The sequence below is a fragment of the Canis lupus genome, chromosome 20 (genome assembly GCF_011100685.1).
Source record: "Canis lupus familiaris isolate Mischka breed German Shepherd chromosome 20, alternate assembly UU_Cfam_GSD_1.0, whole genome shotgun sequence".
Lineage (NCBI taxonomy): Eukaryota > Metazoa > Chordata > Mammalia > Carnivora > Canidae > Canis > Canis lupus.
This window is the reverse complement of record NC_049241.1, coordinates 14,317,555-14,342,738: the sequence shown is the minus strand read 5'-3', so window position 1 is coordinate 14,342,738 and position 25,184 is coordinate 14,317,555. Positions and strand designations below refer to the sequence as shown.

General features: G+C 36.4%; 2 protein-coding genes and 1 long non-coding RNA gene across 9 annotated transcripts in view; 2 read left to right on the top strand and 1 right to left on the bottom strand.

The window, feature by feature from the left end:
- Positions 1-9,170, top strand: part of TRNT1 (tRNA nucleotidyl transferase 1) — a 21,332-nt gene extending 12,162 nt beyond the window's left edge. For all 3 annotated transcript variants that reach the window (XM_038565808.1, XM_038565809.1, XM_038565810.1), the window contains exons 5-8: positions 3,875-4,001; positions 5,588-5,781; positions 6,774-7,027; positions 7,185-9,170. In XM_038565808.1, the coding sequence (XP_038421736.1) occupies positions 3,875-4,001; positions 5,588-5,781; positions 6,774-7,027; positions 7,185-7,439 (830 nt within the window). In that variant the 3' untranslated portion in view covers positions 7,440-9,170. The remainder of the gene's footprint in view (positions 1-3,874; positions 4,002-5,587; positions 5,782-6,773; positions 7,028-7,184) is intronic.
- Positions 8,999-25,184, bottom strand: part of CRBN (cereblon) — a 32,998-nt gene continuing 16,812 nt past the window's right edge. For all 4 annotated transcript variants that reach the window (XM_038565804.1, XM_038565805.1, XM_038565806.1 and 1 more), the window contains 7 exons: positions 23,377-23,536; positions 14,844-14,906; positions 13,565-13,649; positions 12,685-12,800; positions 12,168-12,232; positions 11,360-11,491; positions 8,999-10,119 (listed from right to left, as the gene is read on the bottom strand). In XM_038565804.1, coding sequence (XP_038421732.1) covers positions 9,939-10,119; positions 11,360-11,491; positions 12,168-12,232; positions 12,685-12,800; positions 13,565-13,649; positions 14,844-14,906; positions 23,377-23,536 — 802 coding nt within the window. In that variant the 3' untranslated portion in view covers positions 8,999-9,938. The remainder of the gene's footprint in view (positions 10,120-11,359; positions 11,492-12,167; positions 12,233-12,684; positions 12,801-13,564; positions 13,650-14,843; positions 14,907-23,376; positions 23,537-25,184) is intronic.
- Positions 9,827-25,184, top strand: LOC111091261. Of its 2 annotated transcripts, XR_005374686.1 has the most exons (6): positions 9,827-12,844; positions 16,553-16,631; positions 19,010-19,185; positions 19,941-20,007; positions 20,898-21,527; positions 22,966-25,184. It is a non-coding gene; the product is annotated as an uncharacterized LOC111091261 (long non-coding RNA). The 2 variants fall into 2 exon arrangements; XR_005374685.1 differs by lacking the exon at positions 22,966-25,184 and having other exon boundaries at positions 20,898-21,697.

Genomic DNA, 25,184 nt, shown 5'->3' with positions numbered 1-25,184 from the left:
TGAATAACCTCAGCACCTTTTCTGTTGCTATGCCTAGACACAAGGTCAAATTCTTTCATAGCATTGCATTTTAGGAATCACCTGTAATCAGAGTTGACATGCAAGAGAAAACCTATTTATCATCTCACCTTGATGTTTTTGTTAATGAAACTAGTGAGACTCATAGTAGATGAATTAAGTTTAATGCTTCATTGGAGTGTTCTTTTTTGTCCTTTAAATTGTAGTTAAGTCCTTTATATGTTTAGGACTTTGGATTGGAAAAAGAGAGCTGAAGCAACCGCTATTCATAACCTAGTTGTGGCAGCAATAATAGTGAAAGGATTAAAGTACAGATTCCTTGCTACCCAAAAAGTATCCTCTGTAACCTTTTTCAAGTTGAAGTGGTATAAGGTGTGGAAGCAAGTATTGTTTCCTCAGAATGAAAATCCTTGAGATTTGTTTCACTTAGTGCAAACAGGTACCAAAGTAGGTCTTTTGTAAAGGTGATAGGGCCTAAAGCGAACTTGGAGACAGTGGGGGGACCTGTAACAGGATTTGCTTTATGGGCTGGAGAAGGGGGTTGTGTGCCAACGTGGGATTCTTGCCAGCTCCATTAAAGATATTTTTGAAGCACCCACTAGGTTCTAGGTTATTTGATATACTTTATTGCATTTAACTGTCCTAAAACCTGCATTAAATATTAAATCCATTTGATGAGGAAGTAGACTGAGATGGTAAAGGGCTTACTTAAGTCATAGACTACCATGATTAGAGCCCAGGTTTCCAAAGCCCAGGTGATTTGTGACCAGAGAGAAGCCCCATTAGGGGCATATTTTTGTCTCCCTTATCTGTTTATCTTTGCTCATTCTGACTTAGGGTAAACTGCCCTGCCTAGTGCAATGTATAAAATTTTTAACTGGCTTTTCCTGAGCATACCTACCTATAATAGAGAAGCTAATATTCCTTTTTAATATACTATTTTATAGAAATAAAAGCTATTCTTACTGATACTACTGTTTTCTAACATTTGCTGAGCCCTTATAATGTGCCAGGCACTGTTGTAAGCACATCACAGAAATTTAATTTTTCCGGCATCTCTATGACGCAGATACTTCTGTTTAACCCACAGTAATTTGCTTAAAGTTGTGCAGCTGGTAAATTGCAGAATTAGGATTCCAACTTCAGCATCCTGGCTCTGGAGGTCACATTCTTAACCACTACATTATTCTTAGCAGCTTAACTTTATTTCTTATTTTTATGCACCATATTTTGAAAGTGCTAATCAGAGCAAAAAACAAAGTGCACGCTGATAGGATATTCTCACTACTCATTACTATTCTCACTACTCACTAATTTTTACTTTCAGCCCATTTTTCTGCCCAGGCTGTTTATAGGCCTTACTGGATGAAGCGTTCGTAGTTCTGGTATTTCTGATTACTTTGCTTCTCTCAAACTTTGTTCTTGTCATATCCTACTTTTTTTGTTTTTCGCTTTCCTCCAAATTTTGATATTTCCTTTACTGAAAAGGACTTTAGTACTTCCATGCTCAGCAGGGAGAGTCCAGTCTCTTTATTAAGAGACAGATATACCACATGGATTTGCTACTTTGTAATAATATTTTTGCCTGTTTACTTTTTTCCCCACTTTCATTTCTTTGAATTTAGAGCCTTTAAAAATTGCTATACGTGTCAAAATGCCATATAAATCAAAGCAATTTGGGAAGTGTTAAGCTTGAGCTTACTGATATTTGTGCATTTGGGATAATTAAAGAGCATTAAAGTTCAAACAGAACTAAATTGGGAAGTAGTTGCTTTTCAGAAGTAGAGGCAGTGCTTCTCTTCTTCAAGGTAAAGTGTCTCCGAGGATCACCCATCTTCCCATTTGAATGGTTGAAGGTATGTCTTTGTGCTGTTTTTTTGAGTCCCTAGGGTGACCAGCTCTCTGTTTGCCTGGGATTGAGCTATTCCCTGGGACATGAGATTTTTGGTTTTTAAAACCAAAAAAGTTCTGGGATAACAGATGAATTGATTGCTCTACTAATACATGAGCTTTGGTGTGCCTTATATTAAAATAATTTTTTTTTTGTTAACATATGAGAGAACAAACATACTATAGTGGGAATGTTTCTTGTTTACATTTTTTTGAATGGGTATTAGTTTTAAGGACTCAAATTCATATAGCTTAAGAGGCTGCATAGTGATCTCATAATCTGATTCACCGTAGCCTTGCTCACAATGTAATCAAATTTGGATCTACAGAAATGTGAAAAACACTATCTCATAAATTTGCATTTTTTTATGACTAAGGATGAAAAATTTTCTTTTGGGATCCCTGGGTGGCGCAGCGGTTTAGCGCCTGCCTTTGGCCCAGGGCGCGATCCTGGAGACCCAGGATCGAATCCCACGTCGGGCTCCTGGTGCATGGAGCCTGCTTCTCCCTCTGCCTGTGTCTCTGCCTCTCTCTCTCACTGTGTGCCTATTATAAATAAATAATAAAAAAATTAAAAAAAAATTTTCTTTTAAATTCTTTAAATATTTATTTGTTTTAGAGAGAGCAAGAGCGAGCATGCACGCCAGGAGAGGGGCAAGGGGGAGGGAGAGGGAGAGAATCTTAAGCAGACTCTGAGCTTAGTGCAGAGCCAGAGTCGGGGCTTGATTTCACAACCTTGAGATAATGACCTGAGCTGAAATCAAGAGTTGGCTGCTTAACCAACTGAGCCATCCAGATGCTCTGAAAAATCTTAAAGGTTTTTTATATTTCCTTAGTATATTTTTAGCTAATTCTTCTACTTATATATGGTATTTTTATTTACAAGATATTTTTGTATATTATGGAAATGAAGTATTTGGGTCTATTTTGACATATATATATTTTTCTCAGTATGTTATGTTTGTCATGGTGGTTCTTGTCATGCAGGCATATTTGATTTTTAGGTAGTTGAATTTGACGGCTCTCGTGCTGTGTGTATGTGTGTTTAGTTTTGTTTTCTTGGTAAACCCCCACATAGTCTAAAATCTGCATATTAATTTTTGACTACCTCCCCCATACTTAATTACTAATAGCCTACTATTGGTAGGAAGCTTTGCTGATAACAGAAACTATTGATTAACACAAACTTTGTATGTTCTGTGTATCATACACTGCGTTCTTATAATAAAGCAAGCTAAAGAAAAAATGTTAAGGAAATCTTATATAAGAGAAAAAACAGCTATAGTATTATATAAAAGGAGAGGTGCCTTGGGGCTCAGTTGGTTAAATGTCTGTCAGGTCGTGATCCCAGGGTTCTGGGATTGAGCCCTGACTCGGGCTCCCTGCTCAGTGGGGAGCCTGCTTCTCCCTCGCCCTCTATGCCTTCCTGCCCCCCCCCCCCCCATTGTGCTTTTTCTTGCTCTTTCCAATAAATAATAAAAAAAATCCACCCATAAGTGGACCCACAGAGTTCAAACCTTATGTTCAAGGATTTAAATTTTGAAAGATTTTTTCCCCATTCCAGGATCAGAAATACTTTTCCCTATGGTTTATTGTTTTGTTTCTCCAGATTTCTTTTTGCTGTTTATTTTTTTCCCCCAGATTATTTTGGCTATTCTTGTTTGTTTTCCCATACTAACTTGAAATCAGCTTGTTTGGTATCTTATCTCCACCCCAATTCATACTTGAGACATATTTCTTGTTTAGTTCATTTTGGGGCATTATCTTTTCAGCTGCTGTTGTAAATTCACCCTTTTATTCCATTACGTCTTCTGTTTGATAGTGGGTGTATGTGTGAATGCTGTCCCTGTCTATATTTTAACTTCATAACTCCTTCACTTAGTTTGTAATAGTTCTTAGCAAAATTTGTTTCCCAGTTCTTATTTGCTAACAGCTATCTCTCCCCCTCCTGTTTTTTAATGAATAGGTTTTGATGGTACCTTATTTGATTACTTCAATGGTTATGAAGATTTAAAAAATAAGAAAGTTAGGTTTGTTGGAAATGCTAAACAAAGGATACAAGAAGATTATCTTCGAATTTTAAGATATTTCCGGTAAGAATTTTTAAAAAGTAATGATATAGATTTTAATATATCCCAGAGCTCTGTGTGAGATGTGAAATGCACAGGTCAGTGTACAACATAGTGACATCCCAAATATCTGTCTCCGATAGACTCAGTAAAATGTGACTTAACCGTGAGATATATTTTTTTCCCCAAAACATACATATTTACTCTATTCTGTGATGGTCTTTTATATAATTCAGCTTTAAATCATTTTTTAAAGGTCCATTTTTCTTATTTCCTGCGCTGATCATTCATTACATAGATAAGTGAGTGCTTGCCACAGGCCAGACACTTGCTGGGTGCTTTGAATACGGAGGAATGAGTGTCTTTGCCTGTGTGGCTTACAGTTTTAGGTGGTCATGGGAAACACTTAGATGAACTTGCTAAGTAAGGATGGAATGAATTTGGTTTTGTGGGTAGCAGTGGTTTTTAAACTTTGAGCTATATAACCCTTTTTAAAAATGATTCTAACTGGCTAGTTTATGTCTAATATATTTTACTGGTTGGGGGATTACATTTAGAATATTCTAAAATATTCTAAATGTGATCCACATATTCTGTCAATAGATGCTCTTCCTTTAAATTTGAGTATTTGCAGAAGTCTCTCTTTGCAAATAGAACACAGACTGACATCTATAGTTACTGTCATTTAATCTACATTATTAACTGAATTTTAAAGATTTGTTAGTATGGGTGTGCTTTAAGGCTTCCAATTCTGAGATTGCTAGAAATATATTCCACTGTCTGCAACTAGACGAGTCTTATTTGAAACTTTTCATTAAAAGTATTGGTGGTGGGCAGCCCAGGTGGCTCGGCGGTTTAGCGCCGCTGCCTTCGGCCCAGGGCCTGATCCTGGAGTCTCGGGATCGATTCCCACGTTGGGCTCCCTGCATGGAGCCTGCTTCTCCCTCTGCCTGTGTCTCTGCCTCTCTCTCTCTCATGAATAAATAAAATCTTTAAATAAAAAAAAAGTGGGTACAGACAGGCAAGCTTCGTACGCTATTCTTTTGATGGCATTCTTTACAAGAATGTTCTGTGTTAAAAAAAAAAAAATGTTCTGTGTTACTCATCCAGTATAGATTCAGTGTCTCAGTTACTGATTTGGAAAGAGAGCGGAGAGTTCTAGTTCTTGTTAATTTAAGAAGGTGATTTATATTTTATTGACTTCAGGTTTTGTCATCTGGGAACAAAAAGAAGGTAAGGAATTGACCAGATGATTTCTAAGGTTCCCCCCACTTTTTTGGTATTTATTTATTTTTGTATGTGTATGTATTTATTTATGATTTTATTTATTTATTCATGAGAGAGGCAGAGACATAGGCAGAGGGAGAAGCAAGCTCCCTGCAGGGAGCCTGATGTGGGACTCAGTCTCAGGATTCTGGGATTATGCCCTGAGCCAAAGGCAGATGCTCAACTGCTGAGCCACCCACGTGTCCCTCTAAGGTCCCTCTTAAACCTAAATCTACGTTGTTTCATATTAGATGTATGGAATAGTACCAGTAAAATGAAAAGCAAGATTTTTCTAGTGATATGCCAACATAGAGGTAACATGCTCTGAGAATTTTGTTTTGTAGGTTTTATGGGAAAATTATAGACAAACCTGGTGACCATGATCCTGAGACTTTGGAAGCAATTGCAGAAAACGCAAAAGGCTTGGCTGGAATATCAGGAGAGAGGATTTGGGTGGAACTGAAAAAAATTCTTGTTGGTAACCATGTAAATCATTTGATTCACCTCATTTATGATCTTGATGTGGCTCCTTACATAGGTGAGAGCAAGTTATAAAATATTTGAGTTTTTCACAATGAAACATCTGGTTTAAAATTTCATAGGGAAAAATATTTGACTAATTGCAAAAGGAGAAATGCAGTATTTTAAAATAAAGATAAACTTTGTGAAGTCAGGGTTAGGGACACAGTGGCCTTTGGGTCACACTTGGGTTTGAATGATGCTTTTCCACATATCACCTTTGTGATTTGGGTTAGTTGATCATTAGTTGCTGAATCTAAAAAAGGGGTGTGAAGATAACAGCATCTGTCTAATGGAAGGGCTGAAAATTTCAGTGAGTTAACACATGTAAAGTGCTTAAAGGGGATCCCTGGGTGGCGCAGCGGTTTGGCGCCTGCCTTTGGCCCAGGGCGCGATCCTGGAGACCCGGGATCGAATCCCACGTCGGGCTCCCGGTGCATGGAGCCTGCTTCTCCCTCTGCCTGTGTCTCTGCCTCTCTCTCTCTCTCTGTGACTATCATAAATAAATAAATAAAATTTAAAAAAAAATAAATAAAGTGCTTAAAGGGTAACATACATAGAAATTACTCAATAAATGTTATAATATTCGGAAAGAATGGTGGTATATGCTGGAGCACACTTCAGGAAACTTGGGGATATGTCAAGTATAGTTTTTGAACGGTGGTGGGGGCGTAGGGGCGGATATTCTATGACAGTAGGTCAGTGGAAGTCATAATTAAGTATCCCTTGTGAGTCTGACCACCACTGCCTCTGGACCTCCTGGTCTCTCGCTAATGGAAACTCATGTTTTAGGACTCCCCTAGGTTTTGGGGGCGGGGGTTATGGGAGGGAATAGCAACAGTGTTATCAGTAGTTAACCTGTAAGATGGAGCATTAGGTTGAACCAGGCAGTTCTAGTGATGGGGCATTTTGTATACTACAACCAGGGTTGGTTGAGGGTATGAGTGTGTTTTACTAAATTTATCTACTGTAAAAAATAAAAATTGGTGAGAAATGTTTTTGTCCCTACAGGCTTACCTACTAATTCAAGTTTAGAAGAATTTAACAAAGTTAGTAAAAACGTTGATGGTTTTTCACCAAAGCCAATGACTCTCTTGGCCTCATTGTTCAAAGTACAGGATGACGTCACAAAATTGGATTTGAGGTTGAAGATTTCAAAAGAAGAGAAGAACCTTGGTATATTCATTGTTAAAAACAGGAAAGATTTAGTTAAAGCAACAGATAGTTCAGAGCCACTGAAACCCTATCAAGACTTTATTATAGATGTAAGTATATACAGGTTGGTCAGATCTAAGTCCCATAGAGTGTTCTGAGTATTTTAAGTTAGAAATTTCACATCAGTTATTTATTTACCTTTTAGGATAGGATTATTAGCAAGCATTCTAATGTGTGATGAACTAAATGTTTGATTTTGGCCCTTAGTCTAGGGAATCTGATGCAACGACTCGTGTGTGTGAACTCCTGAAGTACCAAGGAGAACATGGTCTTCTAGAACAAATGCAGCAGTGGTGCATTCCTCCATTTCCTGTAAGTGGCCATGACATCAGAAAAGTGGGCATTTCTTCAGGAAAAGAAATTGGGGCTCTGTTACAGCAGTTGCGAGAACAGTGGAAAAAAAGCGGCTACCAAATGGAGAAAGATGAACTCCTCAGTTACATCAAGAAGAGTGAAAATTAATGGCAGAAAATTTGGGATAAGGATAGGTTTTCTCTCTCTCTCAATGAGATTCAAGAGACTTGAATGTAGAGCAGAATGAAAGCCAGCTTAGTGCACCTCCTTAGATCAACAGTGGTCTTCAGTTGTGAAACACAATTACACTTCAGGCAGTAAACTCAAGTCTACCTCCTCTTAATCTCATTTACATCCTTGAACCTTGTGGTTCTTTTGGGATAGTTCCTGCTGCAAATAGTATAGTTGGCTTCCCCTGTCTTCATCTGTCTAGACTTTTAAATGTTTTTTCCCCCAGTATGTGCATTACTGATTGATCTTAAAAGTGGTAACTATCTTGAAGAAAAAAAGTGTTTCTTAATGTTTGCAGTTGAAATAACTGCATTATTTTATCATTGTCAGTTCTTACTTGAATTCTAGAGTAAACTTGTGTTGAAATTAGTTGACAGAATATCCTGTATAAAATTATGAAGACCAGGTATGTCCCAGGTAGCTGGCATTCATACACCCGAAACTGGCTTTAGCAAGCTCTGAATTTTAGTATGTAGTTGATACTTTCCTTTGACATAATGATTTCTTTAACTTTGCATGCTAAGCCTTAGGAAGACTGGCTTGAGAGTTAACTCCTGAGCCTTTTATTTTAATAAATATTCCCTTTGGAATTGGAAGACAAGTGTGTTTATGTGGTATGTGACAGTATACTTCAGGTTTTATATATGGCGACGATATTCCCATACCCTTAGTAATACTCCCACACCCTTAGTCATTGTTAATTTTTTTCATGAATTAAAAAGGCCTATATTAAAATACCCATGGCCAGGCGTATATGAATGTTCTTTAAAGGCTTGAGCCCTAAATGCTTTTGGTAGATAAATGGGTGTAAAGTATTTACACGTGTTACATTCTGACATTTTAAAACTGATTTTCCTTTTTGTGTAGCCAGTCACAGCATCTTTGTCCCTTGTGGGGACGGGTCAGTAATTTAAGTCCTCTTAAATTCATAGAATCTTTACTATGCTAAAAAATTTCATACAGAGCTATAGCTATTTTAGAGATCTTGTTATGTATAAAACCATTTTAAAATAGTGTTATATGCATTTCTTTTCCATAGCAGAAACTTTTATTTGCAAGTGTCAGTAAACAAAATAGAATACTCTCAGATTACACCCTTCAGGTGGCAATAGTAAAAGCAGTGTGCCTTCTCTGACTGTAGAGAGATGTACTGTGCCACTGGAAAGAACTGCCTAGGATCTGTTTAGTGTAAGACTATGTGTGGACAACTCGGACAGCCCTATAAGCCCAAGGTTCTCATTAGTAATGCAAGTCAAAGAAGGCAGAGGCATGTGCTAAAGAACAGACAGCATTCTTGAGTTGCTTTTCATCTACTCCTTTCTGTACAAAAATATGCAATGGAGAACTTCATTTGGATTGTTTTAGCCTAGGCAATCACAACCATTGCACGTTTGCTAAAAGAAAATAAAACATAAGAGATTTAACAGTCTGTTTTTGGCCTCATACATTTTTTCCCCATTAGTTGAACTTTTCCCAATTATGTAAAGCAGTGAAGGAATATCAAAACCTAAGTTTATTTCACAAATGTGAAAGGATCCAATCAACACTTGAACATATAAGAAAGAGGTAGGTGGCAAATCGTCTACCTAGAACTTCATCTTAATGCTTAAATTATCGGCTTGTGAGTAAATATTTTACATTATTTAAATAAAGAAGATGTGTAATATTGTTTGCTCTTAAGCTTTACTTACAGATTTTTAATTTACATGGAACAAAGGTACTTACAAAATAGTCACTTGTAGCCTGATTGATTGAAGGGGGGTGGGGGTATGTTTTAGTATCTCCGCTCCATTGTAGTTTAGGTTCAAATTGAAATTTGGAACAGAATAACCAAGGTGTTCAAACAAACACTGAGCAAATACATAAGTTATTGTTTTTCACTAACAAATGCATAAGGAAATAAACACTATTTTGGGGCTCAATCTGCATATTTTAACTCTTTAATATTTTGAAAATTTACAAATCAGTAAGAGAAACTCAAGAAAATTAAACCCTTTCTTTGCCTCTTTCAAGAGGAACATGTACTTGGCATCCTAGCTTTGGGAACTTGTGCCCTTTAGAGGTTGGTTCTATGTATCAGGAGCAAATGATTAATCTTGCATTAGAGGAATTACAAATATGTTTTGTGCAGGAAACTATCTCCTCCATCTCAGAGAGGTCTTCCTGCCCTACCAGTGTCATTCTAGCAAGCCAGAGTATAATGGTACCAAGGTGCTAAGGGTAGATATTCCTAAAAACCCAATTTTCTAGACTGCTTTTCATCCTTTTCAATAGTATATTTTAGTTTAAATCTTCAAATTCCATTTGACTAAGAAACTGTAACCTGCCATGTAATGTTGCTTTTTACTTAGGTATGCATCAAAAGCAATAATTTCCGAAGCAGATCTGATTTTACAAGACCAACGTGATAAATAACTTTATCTCTATCATATTTGTTTATAAGCAAAGTATTACTTTGTCAGGGCTTATCTCATCTTCAGTGTCTGGGATTGTGGGCAACAGAGCAGATCGAGTCAAACCCCAAAATTTTTGAGGTGACATGTCTTTTTTGGTGGCTGTAAATTTCCATCCAATATGGCTTGCACAGATCTTACACTGGGCGATAGTCCAAGCATACCTACAAAATTAAAGAAAGGTATCAGCTAAGGAAACCATTTCTGTACCCCAAGCCTGTTACTGTATAAAGCTGTTTCAAGACAGAGCCAAATTCTATATGGTTTCCTGAAACAAACTTGATTGTGCTCTTAAACTGTGTTTATTTTTTTCTTGGCATTGGAGAAAAAACTTAATATGGATTAATTCACAGGGGTCTTTCGTATTGCAGTCGTGTTACAAAACACTATCCAAGTCCAGAGATACTTTTGTGTGTGACTTAAAATGAGAGGTGGGATGAAGCGATACATGTGCTTCTCACCTAAAATCTAAGAACTTCTCTGAAGTAAGAATGATCTTGTCAGATACTTCACCCAGAAAATCAAACTATAACTAGAAACCAAACCATATGACTGAAACCATTTCTTAACTTCCCTAGGTACATCCCACATGTCTATTAGCAAGTTAATCCTAGTTTTAGTCCTTAGCAAGGGTGTTAAATAAGATTGAACAATCCAAGTAATATGGTCTTAGATACAAAATGGCAGTTATTATCTTTAATTAATTTACTTTAGAGAGAGTCTTAAGTAGACTCCACAGGGAGTGCAGAGCCCGAGGCAGGAGTTGATCTCAGCTACCTTGAGATCAGGACCTGAAAAGTCAGATGCTTATAACCAACTGCCACTCAGGCGCCCCCAAAATGATTATTATAATCACTAATCCACACTCTGCTTGCCTCTTTTAAAATAAAAGACTGACCCATAATTTGGAAGAAAAGACTATTAATACATTCCCACAGCCTTATTTTCAAGAACGCTAACTAGTTCCCAGGTGGTGCTACTGGTGCCAGGCTCATAGTTTGAAAGCCACTGGGCTAAAGAAAAAAATTGAAGAAAACTGGGATTCAGTGGCTTTTCCAGGGATTTTGTCTGTCACTGCTTGAAATATTCTCTGGTTTGATATACTATAGGATATGGTTCAAATACAGTTACAAGGTTATATGCCAGCTGATTTTCAGAAGGAGCTAAAAGGAAAATGAAAAGTCTAGATTAAGTGTATAGTTAATATAAGGATGACTGTGGTTGCCAACCTTTTAACTATATATAGTAAGTCTATGCCAAACTTAGCTGTTACCATTCACAAAAAATGAAGAGCATTTAAACAGAATTATTCATCTCGTCTATTTTTGATTACATTTCTAACAACTCTGCTTAGGACTCTGTCCAGTTAAGGCACTCTACCCCTCAGAGAAACTACCACATTACCCAGGAAACCAGCTGTGCTCTGTAGAAGGCCGGCCTATCAGATTCAAGTTGCAGGCTTTATACACGGTAAGTGTCTCATGCACGTATCCATGAGGATTCACATAAGCTGCCATCGGTCCACATAAGGATAAACTATAAGAGAATCAGCACAGAGGGTAAGTCAAAATGGAAGGAGAAAAATGTCTAGTGAGGTTATAAGAGTAATATCAGAACCTCAGTATGAAAACAGGAGGTTGGCAGTCAGCCCAGTTTTATTCACTGTACTTGTTTGTACAACAGGGAGCTCAACTTCATCTAAAGGAGTCTCTGAGAGTGGAAGTACAATGAAAAGGTCCAAATTATCTTTGGGCGACTGATTACTTTATAGGAAACAGTTTCCTTATGTCCTGATTTATGATTTGTTTGTACTAAAATAATTTTCAAACACTTAGGTCACACAGCATCAGTACATTTTCAGAAGCGTGTCCTACTTTATGTTTGCCTGGAAGATACTACTTGAGGCATTCGTGTTAGGTCCTTAATTACTAAGAACTTACACAGATGACCAAGCAGGAATACGGAAAGAAGGACTGCCCCTTGTTTGACTTTACCATGCTTCATTACTTGTGAATAATATCTTACATAACCATTGCTGCTGAGTACCCAGTCAGGAAGGGTGTCTTAACTTCCCACATTGCATTTGCTGAATGACTGTTACTTAATGGACGGAAATATATGGAGAATGGAAATATAGTCTTGACTATGACTCTGTTACAGCAGTTGGGAAAATGTACTCAGAAGTATACTAAAAATGTAGTAAAGCTCTCACCTGAATATTTCATTTTTGGTTGTTATTTCTGTTTCTTGACATTGTTTACAGCAAAGAGACGTACACTAAAAAATTTAGTGGAAATTTAGAGAAAATTAGTGGGGAAAATTCACGTTGTATAATTATACAACTCATCAAGAAATTTCTTTGAAGTATTGATCTCTCTAAATATGTTTTCCTTCCAATCATCCAAAAAAAGAATTTTAAAGCAGGACCAAGAAAAACTCTGAAGTGACACATATTCACTCACAAAACTAATGACTGTACGAAAAAAAGTGACAGATACATATAACCACAGATGCTCCAAGTGGAAATCAAGTATTTTCACAAACTCTAAATGTCTGAAGGCTGTAAAAACAATCTGAGTGTATGATCCCAAATGAAATGTCTTAATTATCCTTTGAATCATGTGAAACTAGCAAAACAACCAGTTTTCTAATTACATGACTACATAACTGGATTCCATAGATAATCATGCCTAAAATACGGGTGTCATGAACATGGTCACTTTACTCACTTTATTCATAATATCTAGTTCACAGCGAAGTCGTTGGATGGCACTACCAATTTTAAGGAGCTGAATCCTTAATACATCATCAATAGGAAGACAAGCAGCTACTCTGTAAGAAAAATCTTAAAGACATAGTGGTTTTTCAAGTTTTAAATTTCTGAAGCAGGTAAGTATCAGATGACCTATGAATCAGATAATGATGTCTTTTTGAAATAAAGCCTCGCTATAGGGATCCCAAAGAATGTATTTGACATAATTATAATCAAAATTAAAATACACTAGCTATCGAGTATATATTCTTTTCCCATAATTGGATTTAGAAACCTCTTTCTTATTATTTTTTAGCAGTACAGGAGGGAAAGTTTATTGAAGCAAAAAATGTGAAAGCAGGCGAGCTCCAGAGAGAGCTGTTGCTGTGCCCTGAGGTTTGAGTTTCTCTTTTATCGACAGGTTTTTGTTTTTGTCTTTTAAACATGAAATCAAACACAGGTTAGAAGAAATCAGTTTGCTAAAAGACTAGAAAAATGGCTACAGTAACTGTACCTAATAAACAAGAGGTTATATGTACTTAAGTCTTAGAACGAGGGTCCTTTTTAAAGCCATCTCAAAGAACAGGAGAGTCCTGATACTCAAGTTTTTGGATGTGCACCATTTACTGCAATTTGAACTTGATAAGAAAACTGCTTAAGTTTAAAGGGCTCACAAAATTTAATAACTTTGTTACTCATTTTATAAAATGCTCAAAACAAATATGTATGCTTTTCAGAGCAAATAAAAATATTAAACTAAAATTTTTTATTTCATTAAACAGAAAAATAATGTAGTAAACAGAAAAATAATGTAGTAAAACATCAAAGGCCATAGGAAGAAAGCTGACTTCTCATACCTATTGGATTTGAAGGAAGAGACTCATCTTTTAGATTTTCGTCCCATTCACGTAGCTGTTTCTTGATTCTATCCATTAAAGTTTCCTTGTTTAAAGTAAAAGCCAAAATAATGTTCACAGACTTTTTACAATTTACTGTCAGATTTTCAGTTCTTTAATAAAACCAATATGGTAGCATTTTTAGTCCCCACTCTGTGTACTAAAATCTGAGTCCCTGTTTAAAAGTGTCTGTATTCTTATGCTTTAAATGATTAAAGCCCAGCTCATGTGCTGCTGAGCACATGTCCAGGCCTCACTCCTCAACTGTCTCTTTCCCAGTGGCACATGATCCTGACTCACTGCCTTCTAGGTGTTCTTTTACCAACTATGTGGAATTTGCCTCTCTTCTCCCTTTCCAGGATAGGTTTCTGACTCTGTAGAGCGTGGTTCCTATACACTTCATGAGCACTTGCTACATACCTAGCTACATACCTACTTGGCACCTACAGTACACAAGAGTGCGTACGATCTTTTCACAAATGTCCGCAAACAATACTTGTCTGTTGTGTATTTGTTAATGGCCCAAAGCTGCTGCAGGGTGGAGTGAACTGTAGTTTCCTTTAGTGTTGTGTGTATAATAAATGCTCAACCTTCAGTGTTTAGTCTTCCCAAGCAAGATTCCACATCTGTGGGTGAGGCAATTCACTAAGGGAAATGACTAACACAAAATAACTACCATTATCCCCATTTCTAAATTCAATTTATTTAGATAATTGGTCCCAAACCACATAGAAAATTATAGAAATCAAGCGCTGAACACAGGCCTTGTGTCTAAAACCCATATTCTTTGAACAATTCCAGTCTAACTTTTGCAAGGTGTCGTGATGCCTAAGTATTACAATTTGAGGAGCAAAAACACTTGCAGATGTAGTAGACTAACAGGATCAGGAGATAAAGTTCATATATTCGTTTAGGGAAGAAAAACAAAACATTGTTACGGGATTCTTTAATTTTCTAAATTTACCTACCACTTACCACACTTCACATCCTTAATAGACCCTAAAACGCCTCATCTTGTCCTGAGTTTATAAGCCACTAGAAACTGGGAAAGTGAAAAATTCTATAGATTAAAGGCAAAGGAAATCCAGTAGTATCTGATTCCTTCATGTTCTACCTAAATGTAAAGGATGGCATTTGCTCTGAAAATGAGATACCATGAAGTATGAAAGCCTAGGTTTTGTTCTATTGACCCTTAATCATGGTAGAACCATAGAAACAAAATGTACAAGGTAATACTTACAGCATCATATAAGGAATACAGCCAGCGAGGCCATGAAGTCAAATTTGCACAATGAAACTTTCTCTGAAACAAACAAACAAAAAAAGCCATTTAAAAAAACTCTAAGGATTCTTATGGTAGAAAAATATTTGAAGACAATTCTGGCCCTGGAAAAGATTTTCTAATTTCAAAAATATGGAGCATTTTGTAGATAAACCTGTAACAGATGATTTTCTATTAAAAATTTGATAATCATGTTTTTGTATCTTTCAATTTATATTGCAACTAGAATTGTTCTTAACTGGCAAAGTTTAAATGTAAAAGATTTTATTTATTTATTCATGAGAGACATAGGCAGAGGGAGAAGCAGGCTCCCTGCAGGGATCCTGATGGCAGGACTCGATTCTTGGACTCTGGGATCACGCCCTGAGCTGAAGGCAGACCCTCAACCACTGAGCCACCCGGGGGTCCCAAGTTTAAAATTTCAATGCCAAGCAAACTTTGTAAAATTAAGATGAACTTAAAGAGTGGCTAAGCAGATTTCTGTTGACTACATCATCTGCTTTTATACTATTACTTGTTCAGTACATACAGTGAAAACCCAAAAATCATCCAGGTGGTCTTTGTGTAAAACTTTAAATAGCATTCAACTGAATTACAGCAGAGGCAAACATAGGTGAGGCAATTCCAAGGAAATAATGATCATACAGTTGAGACGCAACATGATTTTAAGTCCTGACTTCATAGAACTCAGGAAAAGGGGGAAAACCACTGGGTATGTCTTCCAGATGTATTTTGGAATCTAAATGAAAGTATGTCTAAATCCAAAGAAAAATGTGAATTATACTTAAATTCCACTAGAATTTCTATATTTGATGGAAAGACTCAGTAATTATTAAGATGTCATCAGTCCTCAAGTATATATTCAATGTAATATTCAATGTAATACCAATGAGATTGGAATTTAGAAGTAGAAGTTAAAGTTCACCTAGAAAAATAAATGTATAAAAACTACCAAGAAAGTTTGGAAAGAGAAGTGTTCTCTATAGGACACAAAAATATGATTGAGAGAATATATTGCAGTAATGCTGTTCACAGCAACAAAATGGAAACAACCTAAATGTCAAGGAACAATACATTGTTGTGTATGTATATAGGAGAGGATATGCTCCAACTGAGCAAACAAGGCATATCAAACCTATAAAGAATGTGATTACATCTTTCCCAATAAAGAAAAACCTACATCTATACAGACACTCATAATTTTGTAAACTGTTACTTGACATCGGACATGACACATGAAAAGTGGGTGGGAAAGGGGGAAAGGTGGCTCAAAATGGACTGTCCCAGTGTAGAACTCTTAAGTAAGCTATAAGATTTAACAAAATGAAAGGGAAATCCTATGCTTGCACATACAAGACCAAGTGGATAGGTATGAGATGGGGAAACATGAATACAAGACACATGTAGGAAAGATTTGGGGGACTTGGTTGACAGTTACAGTCTAACCAATGTCCTGCAGAGCTCACATCCTACTCTTCCTGCAATCTTAATGCTTGAAGACCTCCAGAATCTAAGATGGGACAATGATGTTCTCCATCTGTGACAGAAATGGGAACTTCGATTGTCAGGGGCCAGGGTGCTAAGAGGAGATCAAGAGTTTGCTTTAGGGATGTTTGGTTTGGAGCTGCCTCTCAAGGGGTCATGGTAATTATTTTTAAATATTTTAGGGAGCTACTACATGGATGAAGATCGATTTGTTTTTCAAGGCTCATGAATGGAAGCTCAAACCAATGAATGGATTCTTTGGTGAGAAGAATTTTTGGTTAGATATAATCCTTATATTTGAAGCTATCAAAAGATGAGTCTGGGACGGCCTCCACGTAAATGTTCGAAAAGTGATTTAAGCCAGAGGAGCCAGAACATAAGACACTTAAGTTACTCTCCAGTATTTACATTTAAGACAAAAACTTAAGTTTAAGGATTTTCATCACAGTTCAAATAAATGCTACAGAATAAACACACAGAATAAAAAAAAATGCTAAAGCAATCTATCAGGTAACCCTGACTACTCAGTAATAGCAATGGAGACCACTGTACCTATCTTACAAAAATTGTTTGGTAGCATTATCATCCTGTTCTAAAGATCAGGAAACAGGCACAGAAGGATGGTAAAACTTGCCTAAGGTCACAGTTCGCAAGTGGGAAGCTGCTAGGCTGTGCATGCAGAGTCTGACTCTAACCGTTATTTGAATATTCAAAAAAATATTTTGAGCAACCAGTATGTGTCAGGCATTACCTTTATGCATTTGGGGCATACCAGTGATTAAAACAAAGACTAAAATCATTGTCCTGTGGAGCATACACTCTAGTGCAGAGAAGCTTACTTCTAGTGGTATATACTGAGATTTACAAAATGACAAAAATACAAAGAAGCTTCAGTTTGGCTGACAAACACTACACACTCCCAATTCAGTTATTAATATACACTTAGAATGATGGGAGAATGATCATTTTTGTAATATAAAAGCATATAATTTTATTTGGCACGCAGGTCGAGATAAAGAGAAACTACACCAATTTATTCAAATATAAACATTCCTCCCCATAACATAAAGAGAACAGAATGTGACACACTAGTATACTAAGAGCAGTGCAGAGTGTCAGGATGGCCAGGATGGTTAACCGTGTGCCCTGCTGCCCACACATGCATTGTGAATGTGACTATGCTGAAACTCCAGTGTCTCAGTTCTGAAACTTTTTAAAGTGAGAAGGCCAATAACAAGTCTTTATCAGGATTATCTTGACAGATTCTAAAGTTCTATTTACAAATCATTAAGTATATTTATCCTTAATATTTGTAATGTGCTTTATACAGTCAATTATACAAACTGAAAAAATTGACTAGCTAGCTTTTACAGGGCAAATGCCCAAAATTAAGTGTTTCGATATCTCAAATTTAAAAGTCCAATTTACATTTTTGGCACAATAGCAGAGGCTCCTGTCTTCTATCTGGGTAATAGTGTATGTTGTTCTAGCATCTTATGGGCATTCTTCACATATATCAGTCCACAACTTACTTCATAAAAGGGCTCTACCTCCAAAAAATTTTTAATACTAGCCCAAAAGTTAAGTGCTTAAAAGTGACCAATGAATGATTCTCTAGTGAAGAAATATTCACTCTGGGAAGAGGATTTACTATTGAAAGCAGGCAGAAAGGTCCTTAAAATGAAATTTCTGTTACCTGAAGGGTAATCCATCACATTCTTCCATTTTTAAGCTTCATAACTATAGCTCCAGCTTTGCCTTCCAACAATGTGGAATGTAAAAAAAAAAAAAAAATGTGAAACTCTACTTAAATGGCTCTTTGAAGTGCAATGAAATTGGAAGAGTAATGCAAAAGGCTAAACTTGAATAGTAAATCATCACCACTGATAAACATGGTAACCAAAGGTGGTCATTTATTGTATTAAATCCCATCACAATCAGCAATGTAAATAATAATAATTTAAGTAATTCAAAAGCTACTAGTTTTTGTTTCATTCCTTCATTTACCACATTACTACTTGCTTATAAAAAAGTGGAATGGAATGACACTCTGCACTCTCATGGCAGATACATATAACTACAAGGATAAAATGTATGCCTGGGAAATCACAATTCTGTCTGCGGAAGTCCCTGACTACACATGGCCTAAGCTTCAAGACTTTTTTCTCCTTTAATATAAAAATAGGCAACAAATGTTAATGTTTTAGTGCTCCTATTAATAATATTCCGGGACAAGACAAAAACAGATTTTGAAATTCCTATGGAAAGGTAAAACAAGAGTAGCCACAAAAACCTTGAAAAAAGAGAACACTAGTAAGGGGGTTACCGGTCATATTTTTAGTCACAAAAATTATAAATTGTCTACAGTCCTAACAGTATTGTGAAGGCACACAAATAGACTGACAACAAAGCAGAAGAAAAAATCATGAATTTGGTCTATAGGATATCTGGTTGTATCAGTGAAAGGAAATACGTGCATTGCAGAAAATGCTAACAGGACATTGGGGAGCCATCTGGGAAAAAAAGAGTTAAATTCATACTGGAATAAACCATATGTGGATAAAAACCTTCAAAGTTTTTATTTTGTTTCAACAATCAAAAATAAAATATTACATTTTTAATTTTTTTTTTAAATAAAGATTCCTCTGCACAGAGAAGTCCCTTCTGGCTATAATTCAGATAGAGAAGCATTAACAAAAAAGGGTACATTCAACTACTTAGGGGAAAATAAACCCTTTCCACAGGACGCCAAAGGTCAAAAGACAAATCACAAACCAGGAAGAATGTTTGGAACCTAATAATTACAGATAAAGGGGTAAGTTTCCTAATGTATGAAGAACTTCTAAAATTCTACAAAGGGCAAGTACTATGAACACATACTTCCTAATAAAGGAAATACAAATTGCTACTCAACACAAAATGTTACCCTTCATTCATATCCAAAGAAATTAAAATTAAACCTCCAAAAAGATTCTATACTTTACGTATCAGATCAGCAAAAATTAAGTTGGACACTACATTGTCTGTGAAGCTCATATCAGGGTATATACAGGAACAACCTCATGAGGGAGGCACTCTGAAAATATCTGTCCAAATTACAAACGCAGTTTTCCTCTAATCCAATAATCCCACTCATCAAAATTTATCATATACACTGAAGAAAGGTCTTTTGTATACTATCATCCACAAGGAGTTGGTTATATAAATTATAGTGCAGCCATACAAGAGAACACCGTGCTGCTTTATCAACAAGGAAGCAGTGCTCCAAAAGCCGATACAGAAGAATCTCCTATAAGAGAGAATAAGGTCCAGGATAGTATGTATCCTTTTACATAAGAAAACTGAATGAAATGGGAGCATTTGCATCTTCATAGAGAAACTGGCAGACTTAGAAACTCTGGCAGACTTACAAACTAGCACGTGAGCCCACACTGGAGAATCAGTGTTCAGTTCTTCCCTGCTCTGTAGGAGCGTGGCTTATAAATTTAGTGAGACTGTAAAGATAAAGATAAGCATCAATCACTTCCTTAATTTGTTTTCACATGTCTTTTTTTTTTTTTTTTTTTTTAGATTTCATATTCAACTCTTTTCTGATGAACACAGTAGGGCTGTATAAAGGAATGAAGAGATACCCTGGGTAAGGAGGGAGTGCATTTAAAAATGTTTGTCATACTCCCAAATAGGTTAAAGAAAAGTTTCCTCACTGTGAGAACCCCACTACAGTAAACCCAGTGAGGAGTGAAAGACACGGTGATAGGAAAGGAAAGAAGTAAATACTAGTTTCAAAGATGGAATCACAAAGTAAGGAACATTTCCAGATGGAAGTGAGTTTTGGAAGAGTTTCCTTTTTTTTTTTTTTTTATTTTTATTTATTTATGATAGTCACAGAGAGAGAGAGAGGCAGAGACATAGGCAGAGGGAGAAGCAGGCTCCATGCACCGGGAGCCCGACGTGGGATTTGATCCCGGGTCTCCAGGATCGCGCCCTGGGCCAAAGGCAGGCGCTAAACCGCTGCGCCACCCAGGGATCCCTGGAAGAGTTTCCTGATTATACTGGCCTAACTCCTTAGTGATTAGGGACATCTCTGATGCATCCCTGTCAAAATGGAAGATGACACAGGAATACTTGTGGAAGCCTCATTTTATGTCATTTGGAATATGCAGTTCTCAATGGGAAATGTGAAGAGAGAAGTGTGTGCAGTTTCAAGGTTAACTGAATACACCTCAGGAAGGCTACATGCCTGGATGCCTTAAGAATCATTTTTTTAAAAGATTTATTTATTTATTCATGATAGACATAGAGAGAGAGAGAGAGAGAGGCTCCACACTGGGAGCCCGACGTGGAACTCGATCCCGGGACTCCAGGATCGTGCCCTGGGCCAAAGGCAGGCGCTAAACCGCTGAGCCACCTGGGGATCCCCTTAAGAATCATTTATGCTGAAAAAGTGTGGGGTAACCTGATACACTTGGGTTGGCTTAGAATCATGGAAGCATCTCCCAATTCTGACTATCTAACTACCTCTCTCAGACCTAGAGACGAACAGATGCGCTGCTTCAGATCCTGGCGGGAAGTACGAGGCAGATGTGAATGAACTCTACAAATGGAGTGAACTGAGCCTTAGGTCCATCTAAAGACAAGCGGGTTATATAACCCAGTCCTATGGTAAGAGGCACAGAAAGCCAAACCACTGAAACAGTTCTAATGCACAGGGAGCCCCCACCAGGGACGGCCATCAACTGTCCCCTTTCCCTTCACTTTGTGCATGGCTCAGAGCCCTCTTTCTAAAGTAGAACAGAGTTTGTAGGTCATCTGCAGTCCAAAATAGATCAGCTAGCAGTTTTTCTTGGCCTAGTAATCTAAACCCAAATCTCAGGACCTAACAAACTTTACTCAAATTTTAAGCAAGGGAATGCATTTAACAATCTGAAAAATACATGGGATAAAAGGATTGTATTTCCTAAAACCTTTTATGCTTCTTCCTTAGCACCTTCTGTTTAGTCCTTGGTGACTGTGAATACGGAAGTAACTCAGTGCTACTGTTTTAGAGTTTAGAATTTACTTCTACGACTACGGGGAAGTAGGACAGCAGGGGAAAGGACCTGGTTCCAAGAAAACGTGCTTCCTTGGTCTTTGCATGTCTGGCTCTCCTTGCTTGTGGTAAGCCAGCAACAGCCCTGTTGCAAATGCCTAAGTCGGAATTTGCTGTGAACAAGCTAAGGTGCTTCAGCCACAGAACAGGAAGAACTCAATCGGTAATTCACACAAAAATTAGAGTGGAAAAAAAAAAAAAAGCAGTCTTATTTGTGTAACTCATCATGTCCAGGTTTGAGAGAGCAAGATCCCAAAGACAGGACCCACCACCAACACAGTATTTAAGGCAGGAACGAACTACAGTCACTCTCACCCTATGCTTACCACTTTATGAAGCAGAGTTAAATTAGGATTTTTTTTTTAAATTAGGATTTTTTAATGGTTGATTTTTAACAACCAATTTTAGTGCAGAAGAATGATATAAACCAAAATACTTAGTATCCCCTAAAAAAAACCTGCATAGTTGAAATACACAATGGTCTAAATACTGGGACGATAAACAGGTAGTATCTTGATGCAGTTTCCTTGCCCCATAACATCCTGGTACCAACTGGTGCTGAACGTATATACTATTAGGCATTATATGACTTAGTAACTCCAAAGCCACTCCCTTGGAGCCCACGTACCCCAGAGCTGACTCTGACATACTTATTTCAATACTGAGATTTAAAATGACCAAGACAACAAAATCTTCCACTGTTCTACCACTAAACTAAGATAAGGGTAAAAATATATTTAAAGTGTTTGTATCAGGGTTGAAAAAAGAAGGACTGCCTAGCTATACAAAAGTTGCCTGCAAACTTATGGCATTATCTGTAAAACCTTCAAAAATATTAGAGTCAAGGTTGCATGGGAATCCTTAAGCAATCTAACTTTATTAGATTCTTCTTAGAAACACTTGTTAAAACACACAAAAGCATGCCTCAAATTGTCCACCTGAGATACATATTAACAAAAGCAAGAAACCTATAGACACCTGGTTATGAGCCTACTGCCCCCCAAGCAACCATCCTCACAAAGTCCTCTCTGAAAACTGGATGAATTCTACCTCAAGAACATTAAAAGTGGTAGTACACTGATTAGTGTATAAGACCTGTATCAACTATCCATATTTATATCAAATTAGGATCCTATGCTAATTTACTCAAAATTAAAACCTGCACTACTTGACAAAGAATATGGCTGATTAATGGATGATTTTTCAGGTTAAAATAGACATCATCTCCATGTTTTAAGAAGATAAACCTCAAAGAGCCTATTTTTCCTAAATTTAAAAACTAGTAATCATTTACTTTAGGCAGAAATCATAAATATTAGCTATTTTATACTCAAAACTGATACATCTCAAAAATGAGTAGAAACAGGCTTCATCAATTTTTCTCTAATAGTGATCTCACCAGAAGGATATGTGTAAGAATTAATGTCCAAACAAGCAGTGCTTTAACAGCCATTTTTTGTGGTGTCAACCCATATTGTATAAAGAGCTAAAAAGCTTTTCTTTCAGAAGTCCAGAAGAACTGAGACACACTACTACTATGTGCTACTTGAAACTCTTCTTTAAGGTAATGTATTTATGATTCAAGAGCCAAACACCTGATCTGATTATAAGAAATTTATTAAGAGACTCCTCCAGAACTAAGATCACAAGCTATTAACTAATACACAACTGACAAGCGTAATAGCAAGAACACCTTAAGGACTGTGACATTTTACTATTTCTGCAAACTGTTTTACATAAGTAGCTGCCCATGAAATTTTCAGAAGCTCTAGCTTTGATCAAATGCAGCTAGAGTATTACCACAGAAGGTGTCTGGGGAATGAAGCACGAGTGTTGTTTATATGCCTTTCTTAAATACAGTAAAAAAAAGCAACCTGTCTTCATATTTTGAAGATGCATAAAAAATCAGTTTCTCACCTTCTGGTATTTCTGCCACCATTTACATGAATACTGGTCTTCCCATGAGACAGGTTTTGAAGGAAATATCTGGCATTTATTGAGGGATTCTAACTGAACTGCAGACATGGTTGAAGGCAACACACATTCAGGAAGAATTTGCACTTTAGCTTGCTGGATTCTAAAATAAAGAGAACCAAGCATGGTGTTCATTTTTAAAATACACTAACTCAAACTATTAAGTTTCTAAACATTTTGGGTAATTTTAAATACTAAGATTTTCAGTTTTCTTTTTTAAACATATTTATTAGATGCCGATTTAAGATGTAATAAGAATTTTCAGAAAATACCGTATTTTAGAAATCATACCAAAGTTAAAATCAAAGATAATCTAAAGCATAGGTTTTCAATCTCATGTGAAATGCAAAGGAAGATTTGTATATTTCAGATAAATATACAGTTTACTAATGAAACAAAATTTGAAAAATCAAAATACAACCATCTACTACTGCTTGATACTTCTAAATTCGTTTCTTAGACATTCTTACACACCTCACCCCTCCCAGTTTCCCATTTGCTTCCTGGCTCTTAACACTTGTCCCCTCTTCTAAGTCTAATCTAACTGAAGGAGTAAGTAGAGAAAGCAATAGCAAATCAAGAACTCATTTATGTGGATAGTTAAAATAAGACTATAAAATTTCACGCAGCCTGTATTTCTATGTGCATTTTTTCTTTCTCATTTAATTTGAAAACTCAAAGAATCAAAATATGCATATTACTTTTTTTAACCTAAAAATTAAACTCCCACGAGAGTGAACTCATCATTTTCAGACTGCTACTTGAGAATATCATAACTGCAAACATTTATCATGAACAAATGCCAACAGGAACATTGTACCTATGAGCTACTTTCTTTTGAAGCATATCTCCTAGAGTATATAGCTCTTACAATGTTGAATGTATTAGCACATTCAAATGTTGGAAGAAATCACTGTCACACAAAGTTCAGTATATTAAAGTCTCTGCTTTATTATTATGTTTAGAAAATCTCAAGTGGTTTTTCATATTAATTACTGCCTTAACCCACAAAAAGTTAGGAATGAAATTTTGATACTTCTACTAATTTATTAAATGAAAATGGCTAACTCGGTTAGACTCATTTCACTAACTTCATTTCTTCCTGCAAGCTCAAATTTATGTCTGCATGACTTCTGAAAATGTTAAAAAAAAAAAACAAACATGTTCAAACTATATTCAAATATTCTTCTATTACTAAAGCTCAATAAAAACAAATAAAACCTCTATTTTCTTCACCTGTCACATGAACACAAATACTTAGAATCATATTTTTAAAACAAAAGTGTACACCATTCTACAGAAATGTTTAGAAATCTGATTCTTCTTCAAGGTCATCAGCAACTAAATTAAGAATGATGTTTAACTCAACTATTCTGTAAGATTTTATTGCATTACGATAAAAACATTAATGATACTGAAAAACTAGCTTATTGATCCTTTTAATAATCAGTCTGTGGTACCAGCTGTCTGAATTGCCTTGCAGGACTCAGCAACACTCTCTGCTCCTTTTCTTAGACATGCTCGGGGGTCTGCTATACACACAGGGCTAGTTCTTCTCCCACCAGATGGGTTTTGTTTTTAACAAAAGTACTTTGTTTCTTCCCAACGTGCTTATAGTAGTTGTTTTGTGATTAGAGTTACATAATTTATATAACTATTATAAAAACCAATGAAATGTAACTTATAAAATGGTTTTAATGATAAAGTTGAGCAATAAAAACTTTCAAATTAGGTTGAGACCATTCTAATAA